Source organism: Malurus melanocephalus, unplaced genomic scaffold (assembly GCF_030028575.1).
Source record: "Malurus melanocephalus ecotype Western Australia unplaced genomic scaffold, MMel_1.1 scaffold_41, whole genome shotgun sequence".
Taxonomy (NCBI): domain Eukaryota; kingdom Metazoa; phylum Chordata; class Aves; order Passeriformes; family Maluridae; genus Malurus; species Malurus melanocephalus.
The window spans coordinates 3,190,726-3,210,369 of NW_026623273.1; the positions used below are offsets into that span (position 1 = coordinate 3,190,726).

The window sequence follows — 19,644 nt, forward strand, 5'->3', positions numbered from 1 at the left end:
CCTGCTGCAGGAGCTGGCAAGGAGCTGCAGTCAAGGAGGGGAGATCTGTATCTCCAGGTGGCAGATCAATATCTCCATATGGCAGATCAAAGCACCTTCAGCTCCTTTCTTTGGGGCATGAATTAAGCTCTTTGAAGATAGAAGGTAAGACTCCACACTTTGCACCCAGAAAGCGTGCCAGGAAGCCCAGGGAGAAGAAAAGTGGTACAGCCCACACAGAACAAGGAAGGCTTTGGGGCAACCATAGTGGCATTTATCCATAGCACCCTGGGAAGTGTTTGGTGGGGCCATTTTGACATCACTGTGCTACAGATGTTAAAGAAAGGATGCCAGGCTTGTGTGTTGAGATCAAGCACCACTGATTGCAGCATGARAAGATTCCCTGTGCTCCCTTGCTTTGGTGCTGACAGAAACCCACAGAGAGATTATCCAGCCTGGAACTATTGGATATCCTGTCTCCCCTGCTTAACACAAACACATTCATTTAGGATGTGATTTGATTTATTATTTAGGTGTCTTATCTGTATCTTGATATGTTTAAAGACATCCGTGATRGCATTGGATAGTTCAGGGCAATAAAGGGACCAAACAGAGTGTAGCAGGGYTGTAGAGGGAAGGGTTCCTGGCCAGACATGAGAAGTAGGATACAGTGATTATGAGGATGATTATGATAGKATTTATTGCTAATACAGTATCTAAATACTACCAATGCAGTATCTAAATAACAGCTTTGTYGTCTATTGCAATGAATTATAGTATCTAAAGAGCTACAATTATAAGCAGGTTCAGCTAGAAACATACAKGTTTACAGTCTTTGGCCTTGCAGAATTCACAACTACAAACCAGCAAAGTGGCTATGGAGATGCTTTAGGACTTTTTCTCCATATTTTGTTGAATCTTACTCACTTTTACTCAGGTATCCAAAAGTGTCTGTTCCATCTTCACACTGGATGGACCCTGCAGGCATGCCTGGCAGGGAGCGGGGATCCACCCCTAAGCTGCCTGCAACCTTGAGATGCCAATTTGCCCATTGTCCTCAGTCTCCAGCAGCATTTCATACCCTTTTACTGGCTGATGTGCTCCAAAGTCAATGCAAACTTGTCAGCTCCCCCCTCTCTGGAATGCATTTGTTGTGCAGTCATACAGACAGTTCCTCCCACAATACCCACCTGGTGTTCCCATCTTAGGATAAGGCACATTGAGCATCAGAGAAAGGGAAAGGGAGGATGGGCTTGAGGGGAGAAGGGGGATGTGATTTGTGCATGCAGAGTCCCGGCTATCTTCCATTGCTGTCACACTGACCAAAGTCAGTGTAAATGAAGTTCCTGGGAATCTGACATAATGGCAAAACTGCACCGAATGGTTGTATCAAAACACATTGCTGGTCCTGTAAGTGTGAAGATGGGGTTTTGAGCTGTGGATTGTAACKGAACTGTTAATGTTATGTTTTCATTGCCCAAGAGCAGCGGTACTGCACAAGGGATTTCTGTACTCAGAAATCCCCTRGGAGCTGATCCTGGCCACATGTGGTGCAGCAAAGGGAACATGGTGCTGTTGTGGAGAACATAATCTTCCATATTTCAGTTGTCRTCTCTTCCCAGAACAGTTGCCATTTCTTTTCTGCTTTAACATCTGGAGTTCTTTCACCAGGACAAAGTGTACAAAGATCATGCCTGTGCATCTTTCTTTGATTCTGATTCAGTCGAGTTTCTTGGCTGGCTGGTGAGAAAGGGAACAGAGAGACAAATTGTAAAATACAAATGGAATTTTCTGTCACCGGTGGGCCTCTGTCTCCATGACTGTCCCTCTTGTTTACTGTATTACTCTTCTATCTCAAGGAAGAAGGTTGAGCTTAATATTATAAATTAGAGGACCATTAGTAGATATAATTAGCTCAGAGATCTCTGTTTTTTTAAATTAAGCTGTTATGTATTTCAGCTTTCTGTTGTTTTGTGAAAGATTAATTTGTTAAAAGAGATCTCTGTCATTGCCTGGACACTATCAGATGTGATCCATGTTTTTCTTACTAGCTCAAAAGAAACAGCTCTGAGAGCGTCTGGAGAAAGAATTATCTTTATGTTACCTAAGTTACCAACATTTTTTCTGATTTTGATATTAAAACAGTTTGTATTAGTAGTATTAGTATTAGTGGTGGTATTATGGGTATTTTTATTGTCTTAGGTTTGACCCTGTGCTACATACAGAAGTTAATCATATTGTATTATATACTATCTTAATGCTATATCTTGTGCAGACATAGCAGAAATATTTGCATTTTATCTCTGGGGTAACCATCAGAATGAGGTGGCTCATGTCATTCAGCATGGTGTTGAAATGGCCACTGACATTAACAAAGTGACAGAAACGCAGAGGTTGTCCATTAACTCAGAACTTTGGAGATTTTAATGCAGACTTGAGCCTTGAACGTCCCCCTCTGCAGGTTGCATATTCCCTCTGGAGACTTGTCTTTATATGTGGTGCAGGGCAGAGTTGGTGGAAGCAATCAAGATAGCTTCTCTAGGCGTAATTACTTTTTCCAAAGCATAACTGCATTCCTTGTTTTAATATTACTTTTAGTCCAGCTATAAAAGAAAAGTGCTGAAAGTCACAGGGGAGGTCCTTGCTCAGAGACTTCCAACTCAGCTTTGAAGGCCATGGGGCAAAAYCTGTAACACCTGCCTGGCTATACCCAGCTGGATTTCAAGATGAAGAATTTGTCTGTAGAGATGCAGAGAAGCATCCAAGCTTGAAGTGCTGAGCAGAGCTTTTTTGAGTTTAATSCAGCTGTGACTGGTGTTAAATGCTAATGAACATCTGCCAAGGAAGTGCCTTTTAAATGGAAATGCTGTTCTTTTCATAGAGTGGAGGTAGAGTCTTTACTACAGTGTTTTAGAAAACAAATCCATGTTTTTCACAGTTTGCAATTTCAACTCTAATGGTTGATGTAAACCTGTCTGTTCAGGATCATTCTGACCTCCAAATCAATGATGGAGAGCAAACATTATGGGCTTTTATTGACAAGTTCACTTCTTAAACGTGCCTGTAAGTGCAAGYAGGTCTGAAATGTTGCAACATGTTAAACAGAATGTATGTTTACTTTTGGCATCTAATCCTTTTTCTCTGTCTTGAGCTTTWCGAGATCTAATATTTTGCTGCAAATTCTGCCTTTCTGTTGTGKTTCTTGAACGTCAGCTTTACACAGGAAGATTTCACATGGGGTTTTTCAATATATTTTAATTTAAAAAAAAAATTGTAGCTACCCAGAATAAAAAAAGGTGGAGTATTCTGAAAGAGCCAGTGTTTGTTTCAAATCAGGGGGATTTTGTCTGTTCTTGAGAGCTTGTGAATGAGCCTTCACTGGTTTTTAAGGCAGATGCCAATTTGTGCAGTTCCCTTCTGACTTTTGGAAAACCAGAATAAATATCCCTATGGCTGTAATACAGAGGTAATTGGTGTAATTTATTTCAGTTCAATACCAACATTGATGCAAAGGCTTTTTGTTCACAGGCAGGTGTAAGTCATTGATATCTTAGCTTCTTATCTGCTGCTGTAGAATTATTTAGTTCAATCTCCTGGTGTGGCTTTCGATCTCTCCTTTGATGCCTCAAGCAGGACTCTGCCAGGTATTTGTTTCACCACGCAAGGCAGGAGGGAGCACTGTCCTCCCTCGAAGTCGAATTTGTTTGTTTGTCTCTGGCTGTCCAGACTTGGAAACAGCTTTGAAACTGCTGCCCTTGAGATCAGCTTGGCACCAATCAGTCATTCCCCGCTGGCTTGGTGGTGTCCCCTCACCTTTTGCTGCTCTGTGTGGTGCAGGATGGCAATAACCCTGCCCAGAGCTGTGCTGGGGTGTTTGGTGTCCGTCAGGAGTGCAGGGACAGGGCAACTCCCTGCCTGTGTGGGCAGTCARACAACCTTCTTGTGGGATGAGCAGCTCCAACATCTGGTCAAGCAAAGCAAAACAGCTCTTTGAAATAGAGTCACAAAATTTAGGTTTATTTTTAGCTTCTGTTTAAGCTTCTTTCTATAGCATGCATTTAAAAAGCTGTTTCCAAGTACAGGTGTCMTAGGATTTATAGCTCATGACTTAGGTTCTTGTCTTCTTGCTGCATGCTTTTTCTTCCTATTGTTTCTTCTGCCTTTTTGTGGGCTGCTTGTAGGTTAGCATAATGACATCTGAAGTAATGGCAAATGCAGGAATGTTTAAATGTTGTATGAGAGATTCAACAGTATAAGTCTCAAGGCAAGGATTCTGCAAATGTGTCCTGATAAATTCTGTTGAAACGTGTCATAGTGTATAATTCATCTCACTTTTCCAAACTTGCACTGGCTCTGCAAGACCATCAAGACTTGGCAATTGTTTAAATAAGCTGACAGTATGACTTGGGTTATAATCAAGAATTGTACCTATGTGAAAGGGTAACATTTCGCAAGGTCACTCTTGTTGCTGGAACAGAAGCAGATGCCTATACAGCAAAAATATGGAAACAAATACTTTCTGTATCCAGATTTGWATTGTATTCAAGAAATGTAGTCGACGTTGGGAGATAAGTTAGTCATAATTTGGTCATAAGCGTTAGCTTTTCCCGCTTCAGRTACTTCTTTACCACTGAAATCTGATCAAACATTTTTTTATTTCAGCAGATTTTGTTTTATTTAAGTACATTACTGAGCCAAAGCTTGTTAGTTTTCTTTTTCTTTCACATACCAACATTGCACATTAGCTGCTTTAAAACAGGTGTTTGCATTTACTTTTTGGCCTGATGTTTTCTGATTCCAGTCTTATCATTTAGTTTCTGTTTTCTTGAACTATATCACAGTACCCTTAGACACTTCTTAATTTGGAAACTTAAGAAAAATACTATCCATAACATATCRAAGTTTAAGGTCCTGTAAGACAGCATTGGTAAAAAAAAATCASAAATAGCAAAATCTCACAATTTCTTTATATTACTGCGGAGAGTGTCTCAGACTTCTGTAAATAATAAAACTATTTACAGTTGATATGTGTCCATAGGGACAGTTTGTACCATGGCAAACTCCACTCTTAGTATGATGAGAACCTGGATTTCAAAAATGCAGGAAAATTCAAAGATTCTTCAGAAATGGTCTGTTAAGAACAAATGTGTGTTTATTAATTATTAGTAAAATTCTACAGGTTGAAAATTTGTAAAATGTTGCTATCAATGGCTTTCTGTTGAAAAAGAAATCATAAAGTTCTTCTTTGCTGTTTGCTGTATTTGGGCCTGCCACGACTAATGCAGAAGACCTGTGATTGTGCAGCAATGTGGTAACCTCTATAAAACTTGCTTAAAGACATGTTCTGAGGCAATTCCTTATAAAAATTTAAATATGCTGAGCAAAATCAGTAAACTACRTGGGATGTGAAACAAGGCTGCCAACATTATTGTAGTAGGAAATTAAAGAGTGACTTCCTACCCAAAACTAAACCGGGTTTTATTTTTGTCTGTCTTATACTTGCGGAACTCCATTTTACCTGCTGATGTTGATTCATACAGTGATAAAACCAGCACCAACTAGAGAGGAGTTTTTCACTGACAGAACAATTTCCTGATGTAAAACTTCACAGCATCACTCAGGGATGGTCTCACATGAATCACTTTCACAGCTGTTAGTATTCATTGTTTTAAAGGCAAGTCTAACCCTCTTGCACTCATCATGTTTTTGTGGTCACCCGTAGAGGGAGTTAATTAATCACTTAATCTCTTGTTCCTCAGTGTGCCAAAAATGTAGTTTTGGTCATTTTGTATAATTACAGCTTGCAGTTGTTGATGAGGAGATGGTGTGATTATAACATTATTGTKTAGACCTGTCTGAGTAGCAGACTCTTATTGTGCAGGGGTGTAGATGGAAACATCACAGCTGCTGTCAGGAAAATCTAGCTAAATGCACACAAGTGGTCTGTGAGTTGTTGTAAGCTCAATTTTCTCTTACTAAGGCACTGGAGCAAAATCAGCAGAACAATTTGCTTTAATGGTGTGTTTGTTGACATTTACAGAACAGCAGGGGATACTGAGAGAAAATTCAAAAAAACAAGGAAAGCTGAGCAAGAAGCGAGGTGACACTTGGTTGCTGTGGGAGATGAGTTCTGCAGTACCTACCTTCAGGGTTTCCAAAATTACAGGGTCTCTAAAGCAGGCAAGGTGTATCTTATTGTAATATCTAATGTCAATCTATAGCACTTGTATCAGTGACTAATACCTGCATTTAGAAAACTGAACGCAAATGGAACTTTCTAATTGGCTGGCACTTAGTGTTGTCTTTCATGTGTGCCTGACACGCTGAAGCAAGTTGTTGATGGCAGGATTTTCTGAGTAATCATTTTGGATTTAGCAACTGTTCTTCCTTCTGGCCTGCTAAATTCAGTTGGAGCTCACAAAGCAAACCTCYCTGCTGCTTCTGTTTCCCCCCTGCAAAAACCAGTAATTTTGGGGGGTTATGTGTAATTGTTTAATGATAACTTGAATGCGTGCAGTTGCAAAACACTTCTTATATTATGTGTAAAATTGCATAACCTCCTAACTTTAACTGCATATTGGAGAGCTTCTGAAGGAAAAGGAAGCGTGTTACAGTAAACAGTATGTAAGACCATTTTCTGACTGACCTGTATTTCACTGATTATTTTAAAGGCTCATTAGGTCTTCCCCTATTGATAGTGCCTATTAAGCTTTTGTTAGTCTAAATAAAGCGTGAAAACTCTATTCCATCTGCGTGAATGACACTCAGGGAAAGGAGCCCTTGATTGGAATAGTATTCTTAAAAGTCTGTGCTTTTGTCAGAAATTAAGTCTTCTTAGGCATGCTAAAGACTACAGCAATTCAAGAGACCTAGGCTGGTCTTTAGTTAATGAATGTTTGGTCTTGATTTTCTCCTGTCAGGAAATGTCTGTATTTTCAAATTTAAAAAATCACATCTTCCTTCTAAATGTCTCATATGGTCATTTGAAAGGACTAGTTTATGAAATATCATTGGGGGAAGATGGGAAACAAGCCAAATGTGAAAGGTGCATGTTTTAATAAAGATCAAACTTCAAGAATATCTCAGGAGTCTTTCTTTCAAGTACTGTAAAGTACTTCAAGTATTCTATCTGTGACCATTCCCTGCCTAAGCTCTGAAGCTCAGAGCTGACAATGCTGGGTTCTTAGAAAGACAAAACCAGTGTCAGAGAAAGTTAAGTTCAGCAGATAATMCATAAGGTACATAACTTTTGGCAGTCTGTCAAAAAAAAAAAATCCTCTACAAATGTGTCCACTGTGATTTTGAATATGATTGTTTCGTCCAGATGTCCTRTGCAGTATAAAACAGCGAATAGTCTGTCAAGACTACTTCTGGACACCCAGTGTCATAGAGATGATCAGAAGATCTTTTTGGTTCACAGACAGAAAAAAAAAAAGCTGAAGTAAAATACGTATTATTCCCTTAAGCCCAACTCACTTCTGAGTCATGAGTGTCCCCCACTGTATGCTCTTTGGTATTTTGTTCATCCCAGTGATGAATTGCCAATACTTCTGCGGGTGGGGGYGTGTTTTTCCACTGTTAGCTTAATTCCATCAGGCTAATATCACTGACATGATCTCTATCTTGTTTGGTATTTACATCATCCTGAATTTCAGATAAAGTCAAGATGTGTCCAGCTCAGCAACTTTCCCATTTTGGGAAGAACTTCAGATACTCCCTATTCGTAATTTACAACTGTGTCACATACATTTCCTTTCATGTGCAGGAATCCAGCTGGGWTCCAAAGCACATATGTCAAATCATGGCTGGGAGAACTGCTTGGTACTCTGGTTGGGTTTTTTTTTCAAACAAAACTAATTTATAAATTAGCAGGACTTTTAAATGATCTATCACTATATTAGTTTAATTTCTCGCCATTAGGAGTGGAGATTCTTGCTTTATAAATACAATTAAAAGGACAGTCCTRGTAGGACTACTAGAATTATGCTTAAGGGGAGACAGAACTGTTGTCACAGTGATTTTCCTTTTGAAACCCACTAGAAATTATGTTCTTACAAAAACACTGCAAAACTGCAAAAACTCATGTTCTTGTTAAGTTTGAGRATAAAAGAAGTAGAAAACAATACTTCTATTCTTCTCTGGTTTGATTTTTCAATTTCACTGGTTCCTCTTTAAAGCTGGAAACTCTTAGTTCATGATTCACTGCAATAATAAAGCTCTGAATTATGGCATGAGTAAACATCCTGGCTACAGTAATAAAACAGAYACTTTAAAGAGCACAGGAGAAACATGGCATGAGAGAATTTTCTAAAATATTCAATTCCATCYTCTTTGGGAGCCTAAAGAAAGTATTATGGTCTAAAAGTGCAAAAAGAGTGAAAATACTATGTAAGTCCCTRTGTACATCACAGTCTGTCTAAAAATGAAACTGAGTTGTTGTCATCATGAAAAATTGTGAAGAATCACTAGGACTTTCAGTCTTCAAAATGTTTTCAGTCGTCATTGTCACAGAATACAGAAGTAAGTACTTGGATTGCTTTGAGAACTCAACTYCTATTGAGTGCACCTGACCTTGGCTGCTTAAAATAGTTTTTGTACCAGCACTTCTTAGGAAATGGGTCACTTAAGTCCTGTGGAGTTTCACTCCAGATGAGGGTAATAAATGATCCTTGTAGTAGCAGCCTCTATATTTTTTTTATCTCAGTAGGTTTTTTTTTTATTGCTATGTGGTTATTGTAAGAGGGAACTTCCCTCTGGACTGAAGAACAAATTGTTGCTGCCTTTTGGGAATACCCTTCAAAGACATTCAAATAATTGTTCTGTGGTTAGAACTATCATTTTTACTTCACTAACATCACTTGAATAAAAAAGAAATTTTGCTACTTCAGATTTCAAATGGAGAATGTGGAAAATCTCTGTAGAGTATGAGACAGGATTTTTCTGTCATGTATGAAAGTGACATTGYGCATATATCAGGCAGCCATTATTTTGAAAATTAGTTAAAATCTGCAGAAGTCAGAAGTAATTTGAAAGTTTAACAATGGAAAGTACAAGAATTTAAAGATTGACTCTGGTCTCCCAAAAGTGGTGTGAATTAAAAGGACTGAATGTCAAGAGCAAGGCCAGATTGAGGACTGATATCTCTGTGTATTACTTCATTCAAATGTAACCGGGGTGTGGATGGGAAATAAACAACAAGAAACATCAGGACGCATTTGTGCATAACCAGCACTGTTTTGATGATGTTTGGGACATAATGTCACTGTCATCTTACCCATAGAGTTTGTGATACAATGTCACTGTTAACTGACAATGCACAGCTGCACCTTTACTGTGAATAAAACCTGGCAAACTCATGGCCCTGCTTTCATAGAGCCCTRATTATATTAGACCTAATGTTTGACACTTGTTAAATTTGTGGGGAAGACCTCAGTTTTTCTGTTGTGCTGTGTCTTATTCTGCAGTTGTCCTTAAAAAGAGGTTGCTGCATCAGTGCTTGCTGTCCCTTTTCACAGTGCCCTTACAGTCACCTGGTTTCTCCTCCAGTCTCTTATTTTAGTATCTCTTCTGGGTGATCCCAGGTGCATGCAGTTTCTTCTCTGCGCTCTCGGGATATGCATGTGCCATCCACAGAAGGTTTTGTCTTGCTGTTTTAACAGTGACTGCAGGCTTGCATCAGCTCTCACATTTCATTGGCAGTTTGTCAATATTACGCTTTTTTTGCCGTTACCTCAACTCTTTTGCTGCCCTTCCCTGCCCTCCTCTCATACCCACTTATGCCCTCTTGTGCTTTTCTTTCCAAACACATCATTTTCTCATCCTTCTTTTCACTTGTGTCTCTGTCCTCCTTTTTCTTTTGCTCCCTGTTTTGGCTCTGTTTGTCTACTCCCACTGCAGCTGTTTGGTGTGCTGTGGCTCTTCCTTTGTTAAAACACTCCCTGTATTGTTCTCAGGCTGGCACTTGTGCTGTTTGCCTTCCTAACACCCCTCACAGATATTTGCTGCTGCCTGGTTTTGCAAGGTGTGCCCATGCCCCAGCCACCTCCACCAGGCTCGAGGGCTCAAGGCTTGGTCACCCCTTGTCCCCTGATCACACCAAGACTTGGCTACCCTTATCCAGTGCCAGTAGTCACTGCAGTGCTGCCAAAGTGCCCCTTCACACTGATTCTTGTTTAAAGGAAGGGAGATAATGTTAAAACAAGGAAAGTAACTTGCAACATTTGGGCAGGACCATTAAGATGTGCCCTGGAGTGGCTTTTTATTACGTTTTGTAAAGCTGCAGTTCTTAACCTGGGTTCACACCTGACAGTCTTTCTCCCGATGTCCTCTGAGTACTTTTTTCTTAGATTTTGGGAAGGTGTTGGAGCCTGCGTTGGAAATGCTGGGTTAAGCTTTAGCTTGTCTTTCTGTAAAACTTGTTTTTCTGGGGCTGGTTCAGAGCATCCATCCCTCGTATTTTCAGAGGGACCACATCTCAGCAAGAACAGCCCCTCAGCAGAGCATTGTGGTTTTACAATACTGTATGGTGGGCATCTGTTAACTTTGAACTGGGCTTCAGACTAGAAATTGCATGTACATAGGCAGGAGAAAGAAGATGTTGAAAATTTTTATCAGTAGAGTTTGTTTGCACTGAGAAGGTCATGGAAGACCTCTCATGGTGTTTGCTTATTGCACATTCTGTTTTCCCATGGGACCTCATTTGTGCTTCCRTGTTTTCTCATATGCCTTACCACACAATGGTAGCCAATACTGAACAACTCCAGCAATGGCTGTAGTGGATAAGAGCATTACACATTATTATTTTTGTACATAGTTTCTCCAGAATGTCATTTCAATCTAAATTACAACTATGTAAACAAGTAAGAGAAAATTGGAAATGGGTTTGTTCCATTAACTGCCTTTCATTTACAAATGCCATAACCTTTGGCTTTGCTTCTCTTTATTTGCTGTATATGAAGGCAGGCCAGCAGACAGGGCTGTACCTGTAAGGAATCACTTGATTCCTCCACTGCACATGGGAGGGCATGATTTGGAAAGCACATGCAAAATACCATGGAGCATGACACATGTCCACATCCTCACTCCTCCCTGGACTCTCTCATAAWGCTGCATGATTGCGTTTTCCCTCAGTCCCAAACTTCGTTTACTGTGTTTGTGTGGGCTACCCTTATGGACCACATCAGTGAGCCAYGTTCACTTCTGTTCTGTAGACACTTAATAGCACAGAAAGTGTGGGAAATCAGCACAGCCGTTGGACTTCTGTGCTATGGAATAAGCTCTGCTTCTGCAGACTTGTATGACTTTAGCTACATCAGTCTCACTTAACAAAAAACAGAAGTTTTTGTTGGTTTTTTTTCTGAAAGAACAGCCTGAATAGTTACTGATTTCGCAGGGATGTCTACATAATGTATTTTGAGGTAACAGTCACAAAATTAGTCTTCAATGCAAAGGTAAATACTTATTCCACTTTCATGATACTAAGCAAAACACCTGAATTTATCATGAACTATTAAAATATTTAGACTTACTCTATGGCCAAAATATTCTGTTACCCAGCATTTCCGTTCCATCTTTACTGTGATACAGCATGTCAGAGTTAYTAAGCTTTGCTTTGTTTCTTGTCAAGTATTTTATGCAAAAGGATCTAATTTATTACTGGCATGAAATAAATTTTCTTCTTTTCCCCCAAAAATTGTTCCAGAATTTGTTGGCCTTTTATGGGCAGATTTTACTTAGGGCAAAAACTGGGTCAGATTAGCAAACAGCCTGATGGAGGAGTGACCTGATTGTTGTGTCTCTGTGCTGTGTCTCCCACTCTCTGTATAGGGCATGTGGAAATTTATTAGTCCTAGATTGCACTTATTTAAAATACCACCCACTGACACCAAATGTGGTTCATTTTGCTGCCCAATTTAAGCAAATTAGAATTTGCTGGTAGCATAGAAATCAACCAGATGCAGCCTTTGATGAGCTTGGTGGATTCAGGAGCAGGACCTAATTGATAGAGCATTTGCTGCCAATGTACAAATTTGAGCTACAGGAAATAGCACACCACCTCTTCATACTTGTTTTCAGTTTTAAATGTAATTAATTCCCTTCTTTATATTACAATTTCCACCCCTCTCTACTGCACTCTAGCAGTGAGACATTGTGTGTGYTTTGAGGGTGGATTATATGAAGAGATAGCACAAGGTTTCATCTTATCACTGATTTGCATATTGGAACATGTTATTCTTTTGTAAATTTAACTTTGCTGTAGGTTTGATAGGTACAGTAAATTCTGATAATGGATAATTCTACATGAACTTTCTAAAATTCACAACCAGAAACACCTTATTTTGTTCAACAAAAGTACAGTCCCTTTCTTCATTTTCTGTTTAGTTAGCTTTGTTTTTATGGATCAGTCATATCCTCATTATTATTTCACCTACCAAGTCCCACACCAATAAGTGAGATATTTCTATACAACTTGTGTACTCCTCCTGCAGAACTACTAGAGGTCTGGTGGCAGTAGGACTTGCCCCAGTTCTGATAATAATCAGCTTTGCTGCCCCCCAGTATATATACATTTCAGTTCTTTACTCTTCCACACTTCCAGTTCCTTTTAAAGATAAATTTTATTAGAGGGACTTTATGGAAGGGGAGGGTGAAGGAAAAAAAAATAAATAAGGAAATTCAGTCTCTAAAGGAATTAGCCTTGTGACACTTTCCATGTTTTTTCTGTTGAATTGGCATATTTAGTCAGGCCATTATATTGAATAAAGCGATTTCCTTAATGACAGTTTGACTGGAACTCACTGCATTAGATAGGGAAAGAGCATACGTGCATCCATGCATTGTTTTGCTCTTCTTTGTTTTGTTCTTCTAGTCTATTTAAAATCTTGGTTTGACAGCCTTTCAACACCCTGCTGCCTTTATGCCTAAATGGATTCAGCTGAGCTGCTGCCTACAGATATCACATTCTGGGACAGTTTGTTCATATGGAGCTCACACAGGGTCCTGCACAATTCTGATAATTGACTTGTGTGGGAAACAAGGAATTCCTGAGCTCTACCCCAGGAATGCCAAGCCTTACACAAGTCAATATGTTAAAGTTTTCTTCAGTCRGTCATAAAATCTGTGGTTTTGAAAGCTTGGAAACTTGACACAAAAACTGGAAATGTTTATCATTAGATAATATTTCTTTCATATAGTCATAAAATAAAAATATATAAATTCATATAAATTAATAAGCCAGATCTACTGAATCCTAAACAAAAATACTCCCTGTTCAAAAATTATTGTGTCTCTTGAAGGAACATCTGTGAGAGAAAGAATTAATAGTCCTGTCATGATGAAGTGGAAAAGAGGGACTTGGGGATACATTTCTCTGAAGTTAGGATATATGAGAACAAGTCTTAATCTGTATTCTGCACTGTTGATCTTCTCTGCTATAAATTATGCCGTTCTGGTTGTGTTACGATCCATTTTTCTAAAAAAGTTTTTACATCTGAAAATGTCCATAGAGCTGGTAAATTCCAGAGAATTCATTATTAAGACATTGTAGAGCCTGTATCTGAGATTCTGATGGACCTCTCATAATCCTAAGTGAAGTTTGATTCAATTCAATTAATTTCATTATGTTAATTTACTCCTGGAGACAAGATCATGGTCTGCGTGGTCTTTAAATATTGTATGTTCTAGATATAAATAGAGCTACAAATACATCCACAGAAATATTCTAATTTAGGAGAATTTTCCAATACGTCATTTTCTCAAATTCTTCATCTGTTGTGGTAAAAATAACTATATTTGCATATAGCTGCRGATAGAAACAGGAAAAGCCATAACATGTACTTCCTTGCACACTGTTTATAGAAGAAGGGAGAGGTAAGTGTTTCCTTGATTATAGGTTTTGTGCAATTGAGGCAATTTTATTCAAGTCTTTGAAGTAAAGACTGAAAATTAATTAATTTTTCTTTGTTCTGTTTTTAAACAAATATTTTTCTTTGTTTTGCTGTTATATATATGAAWGAAAGTGCAATTTTTTTCCATTTGCAGCAACAATTCATTTCAAAATTTGTTTAATTTTTAAAATAAAACTTACTTAAAGTTGGCTGAAGAAGAACATGCTGGCTAATTAAAAAAAAMCAACTTTGTTTAAATTTTTCCAGTCAAACTTCAGTTATTCTAGGTTGGCAGGGTAAGTTCTCTAAGCTTTGAGGAGGTGGGGGATGGAGGACAGAAAGGTTTAAACCACACAGTTCATGAAATTATTTACACACATATGCTCAGGCCTTGTTCATTGTCCAAAGTGTAAAATCGGAGAATTGTATGGGGTGAGCAAAACAGGAATTCACGATGTTTATGTATCAGTTACTGCCTGATGTGGATGCTTGGCAGTGTGTAACGTAAAGCACAGAACTTAAATCATTGAGCCCAAGAAATATGGATTGCTCAGGCATGGAGTGGCTGTGTCTGTCTGAGCCATAAATAAAGGAAGGCCACGATACCCTCTTGTGTAGGAGGAGGTGTATAGTGCTTGTGGATGTCTACATCTTAATACCTGTATTGACTTTGAGGGTAAATGTCTTGTATCAAGTGTTATCACAGAATCACAGAATGGTTTGGATCTCTGTACAGATTCTCTAATCCAACCCCCCTGCAATCACCCAGGACATCTTCACCCTGAACAGGTTGCTCAGAGCCCCATCCAGCCTGGTCTTGGATGTTTCCAGGGGTGGGGCACCACCTACGTGTCTTGATTATCTCTTCCAGTGTTTCACCACTCTGATCCTAAAACATTTCTTCCTTATGAGGAAGAAATCTTGTCTGAAATTCTGACATTCACAGCTGTGGAACTGCAAAAGCATTCACAAAGAACTTTGCATGCAGGGTCCAGTAGCGGCAAATCATTCCCTTTTCAGGCATCATTTCACCACTCTCAAATACCTAGTATCTACATCTCAAGTGCCTTTTGTAGAAATGCTCTTAAATAAATTGTATTTCCCAGATGGTCAGTGAAGAGCAGTAGACACGTGTGCATTTGTTCTTCCTCTGAAAGCTTTCCAGCCCAAATAGGGAACATTGGCAATTAGACCCTTCATAATCAGGAAGAAGTTAAGTCAAGGCTTTACTTTGAAAGCAGAATCATATCTGCAACTTTTGCTTTTTTTTTTTTTTTCTCACAAGGGTTGCTGAAGCTCTCTTATTGTAACAGTCATTTTATGACCTTTCATCATTTCAGTTTTGACAAAGAATAGAAATTATGGATTTTAGAAGTGGCATGTGGCATAACAAGCCCATGCTTAGAGGTTCCCTTATCTGCCTCAGAACAAGRTTATATCCACATGGCATTGTGCACACAAACCTGAGCTCAGCTCAGGGTGGGTTCTGTCATGGGCAGGCATTGTGAAATATCTCAGCTGGGTTCGTGCCAAGCTGTGGTGAGTCTGATAGATATGCACATAAGAAAAATTTAAATCTTGCCTCGTTGTACATAARGCATCAGAAGAAACTTTAATTATTCATTAAAAATGCTGAGTTTCATTTTAACACCATGTTGGTCTGGGTTTTGGATTTGTTTAATGTGTATCCTTCTGTCCCCTGTTTTTTTTCCTGACAGACCTTTTGCAGTGGCCACAAATCAGCAAATGCAGATCACCTGAAATGGAGACATTTTCATGTTATTGGACTGCTGGAAATTTTTATAACCTCACTGCTCCAAGAATAATACAGCTGTTGTACAAGAAAAGGTAATAAAAGCTGAAACGGAAAAAGAGAGTGAAGTTATTTATTTTGCCGTGCTTGTTAGCTTGGTACTGCTAATTTTTTACTGTGATATGAGCCAAACTTTTTAAGGGTATAAAACTATGTTTTAAGTACATTTTCTTCAAGACCAGATTTTTTTTGTAATTACTAAGCAATTTGCAGAAACAAATATTATTTGGCAGATAATTAAGAACACATTCTTACTAGATTTAGGTCCAGGTTTCAGAATCCAAAACTGAACACTATGCAGCTTGGGTAAGGATTTTTTTAATAGGCAACTTCAGTCTATTCTTTATCAGTCTGACTTCTAGCCTTCTAGCCACAGTCTGACACTGTGTCTGTGGAGGTCGGATATAGCCCCTTTCAAATTTTTATTAAATTTTTGTAAAGTTCCTATTTGATAAACTCTGAATGKACAGGTCCAGGGAAAAAGCTGCTCTGATAACAGGGGATAATGTTTCATTGAGCCCTGTTCAGTTACAATTCACATTCCACTTTTTTAATTTTCAGGTTGTTACAATGATTAGCCTGAAAGAGGACATAGACATTACCAGTAATGGCTATTAAGGAAAATAGGCCTTTTGTTCACAGGAACAGGAGGATRTGAATTACAGTTCCCTCTAATAAACAGGGTTTCAATCGTTTTGATCTACAGACACTTTCTGAATGATGATACMTCTGCATAGCCTAATGGCAAGGCTGGCTTTCTTAGTTACTCTTCTGACACATCTCAGAAATCATAGAACAGTTGAATAAAAGAGTCACAGAATGRTTTGGGTTAGGAGGGACCTAAAGATTCSCCTATTTTCCTACCCTTCTGCCATGGGGAAGGACACTCTCTTTTATACTTAATAAACAGGTTTAGCTGACAGCTGTCAATAGCATGTACCATAAGGTTACAAACTTTAAATACTAATTAAATTCCACAATGAAGAAGTACCATGTACATTGAGCATATCTTTGTCCTAGAAATTAGAATACTGCAATAAAAGATGTGGTAAAAATATTTCTGTTTCAATGTGCAATCAACAGCTAAGGCTCAGGACTGAATTCTGTAATACAAACCACTTTCCTGCTTACAGAAGCCACAGCATCTAACTGTGTACACYTTTATCAAGTCCTGACTCTCAGAGTTACAGCATTTCATTCAGAACAGCATCTGGTCGCACCAGCTGGGTACAAGACCAGTGACAGAAATGCTTCTTACTCTAATTTATGTAGTGTCTGTGTTTTTTAGTTTTAAAGCACTCACTCCAGTATTGAATGCTGCACTTGGTGTAATTGATGTAATCATCCCTCTGTGCAGCTTCAGTGCCTCTTAGTAAAAATTGGCATTTATGGTACATATTTTTAACAAACCAGGACTGTAATTTTTGAAAAGGTTATTTTTCAGTTTATGGTTGTGCTGAGATAACATTGAGATTAAAAAAAGGCAACAGCAGGTCTGTTTGCTATGAGGGTTTTTTACTCATATGACTTCAGAAATGTTGACTACATCTGTCACTTTTCCAGCAGAGTATTACTATTTAGCCATTCCCATTTTTGCTCTAACTGAAGACCTTCCTGAACCTACTGAGCAGTTTAAGCTTAGTTATATTTAAAATGATTCTATCTCAGATTTCAGTCTGAGGTTCATGCCACTCTGTAACTTGGCTGGTTTGTCTTTTTTTAGGAGCTGAAATGGACGTGATATTTCCTGTTGCAAATCTTTTATTTACAAAGAACATTTATGAATTATTGAACMAAGTCACTGTGAAAAAATAAAAGAGGATTCTTGCTAGTAATTCCAAACTTCTGTTTTAGAAGATTTGTATCACATGGAGTCTAGCCCTTCCTCCCTCACAGAACCATGTTTCTCCTCTTTTACATCGTATGGCCCTGGGCTGGTTTGTGCAGGGTGTCCTGCAGCCTCCACAGTCAGGCACCTTCCCAAGTGTGAGCCATCAGTGCTTTTGAAGGTGCATCCAAAGCTCAGAACTGCTACTAAGAGTACATGAGTATCTAAACTGGTTTTTGCAGGTTGCTTGGCTAGTGGTTTCATTAAAATCACCGTCGATATTGACATGTTTTTCTCTCTTTCATAAGCGTTGCAACTGATCAGCAATGTGTCTCATAGCGTCTGTAATTTGTATTTTGTAAGATCTATAAAACTCTCTCTCACAAATACTTCATTTTTGTTGTCATTCTAGTAATGAGGAAGACTGGAAAGAATGCCCTGATTATATCACTTCAGGACAAAACAGCTGTTATTTCAACGCATCCTACACCTCTGTTTGGACACCATACTGTGTTCAGCTTGCCAGTGAAAATGAAGTATTTGATAAAAAATGTTTCAGTGTTGATGAAATAGGTATGCTTCCATTACACATCTTACCTCTGTAAGCTTTTGTATTACTCAGACTGTATTTAAATTTGCCTCTCAGAAAAGTTAGTATCTAAAAAATAYGATATATTGGAAGTGATTTGATTTTGTAACACCTGTAATGTGATACACACCAGAAAATATTGCCTTGATTGGAAGAAAGCTAAAGGGATAAAAGCAAATATGTGATTTCCTTTTCTAAATACCAGCTAAAGGGTTAAAAGCAAATATATGGTTTCCTTTTCTAAATACCAGTGGACTCTCAAATGTGTGCATGCTCAAATGAGCTGGTCTTTGCTGTCACTTTGAGTCCTTTCTAATGGATGCTACATCTCCTTGTCCAGCAAGGATGGTATTAAAACCTTGATTCTGCAAAGCTCTGCAAGCACAGCGCTRTTTTATTTCTGGATCAACTGTAATCTAAAGGATCAGTATTTTTAGTATTTCTAAGCTAGATTTATWTTTATGGCAATATGAATTGCGGCAGCCTGGGACTTTACAGATGTTATTGCTTCTTCAGAGTTGTAGTGTACCACCATTAACTGCATATGCAGATAATTTATTCCTATAGGTGACTAGAATACCCCTGCTCTCTTTTATTCATCTGAGCAAATTTAGATTAGTTTTTCAGATGCCATAGTTTTTCAATGTACTTCYGTATTGGTGATAAATATTTGTCTTTCTATGGAAATAATTTATTATTCTCATTTAAGAATGCAATTGTATTTTTTTATTTCTAGTCAGAATTTTAGATTTAAATTTTGATGGATAAATGWTTCTATTTAGAGTTTTATAATCTGCTATGCAGAAATACGCTTCAGTAGGGAATACATTCTTAATCTGCTTTATCATTGCTTGGGTGAGATTTGTGCAGAGCATGTCTACTGCCAGTGGCAGGGTGCCTTCTTGCTACCACACTTGGAATGACTTTGTCATTGCAATATGTTAGCTTTTGATCAGAAAATACATAGTTAATACAGTTTTAAGTTCTGCAGTCATTTATCAGTATGTAGTAAGAATGATCATTTCACTGGCTGTTTTATTCCAAATACTCTGTCTAAACAGTGCTACCTGATCCCCCTGTCCACCTTAACTGGACTCTGCTAAATACTAGTCAGACTGGGATCCATGGGGATATCCAGGTAAGATGGGATCCACCACCAACAGCAGATGTTCGGAAGGGATGGATTACTCTGGAGTATGAATTGCAGTACAAAGAAGTTAATGAGACAAAATGGAAGGAGGTATGGAACAAGTATTTGTTATACAATAGTCATAGCAMAGTGCAGGCTTGTTCTGCCCCCAACACTTTTGTACCACAATGAAAAACATATTTGTAATATGTTAATTAGATGTTGCTAATTAGATCATACCTTAATTCCCAAACAATATGCCTACATTTTTTTTCTGACATTTTCTATTGTAACTTTTTGTGTCAAGATAGTTGGCAGGCAAGATAATTTAAAAAAAAGCAGAAACACCTATGTTAGATTAGAAAGTATGCAAAGTTTTGTCAAGGATAAGATGTTTTTGTTGGAAGGAAGGAGGGGAGG

At 38.4% G+C, this 19,644-nt stretch overlaps 1 protein-coding gene across 7 annotated transcripts in view; it reads left to right on the forward strand.

The window, feature by feature from the left end:
- Positions 1-19,644, forward strand: part of GHR (growth hormone receptor) — a 148,843-nt gene that overhangs the window by 118,824 nt on the left and 10,375 nt on the right. For all 7 annotated transcript variants that reach the window (XM_057364728.1, XM_057364724.1, XM_057364727.1 and 4 more), the window contains 3 exons: positions 15,584-15,713; positions 17,919-18,079; positions 19,157-19,335. In XM_057364728.1, the coding sequence (XP_057220711.1) occupies positions 15,584-15,713; positions 17,919-18,079; positions 19,157-19,335 (470 nt within the window). The remainder of the gene's footprint in view (positions 1-15,583; positions 15,714-17,918; positions 18,080-19,156; positions 19,336-19,644) is intronic.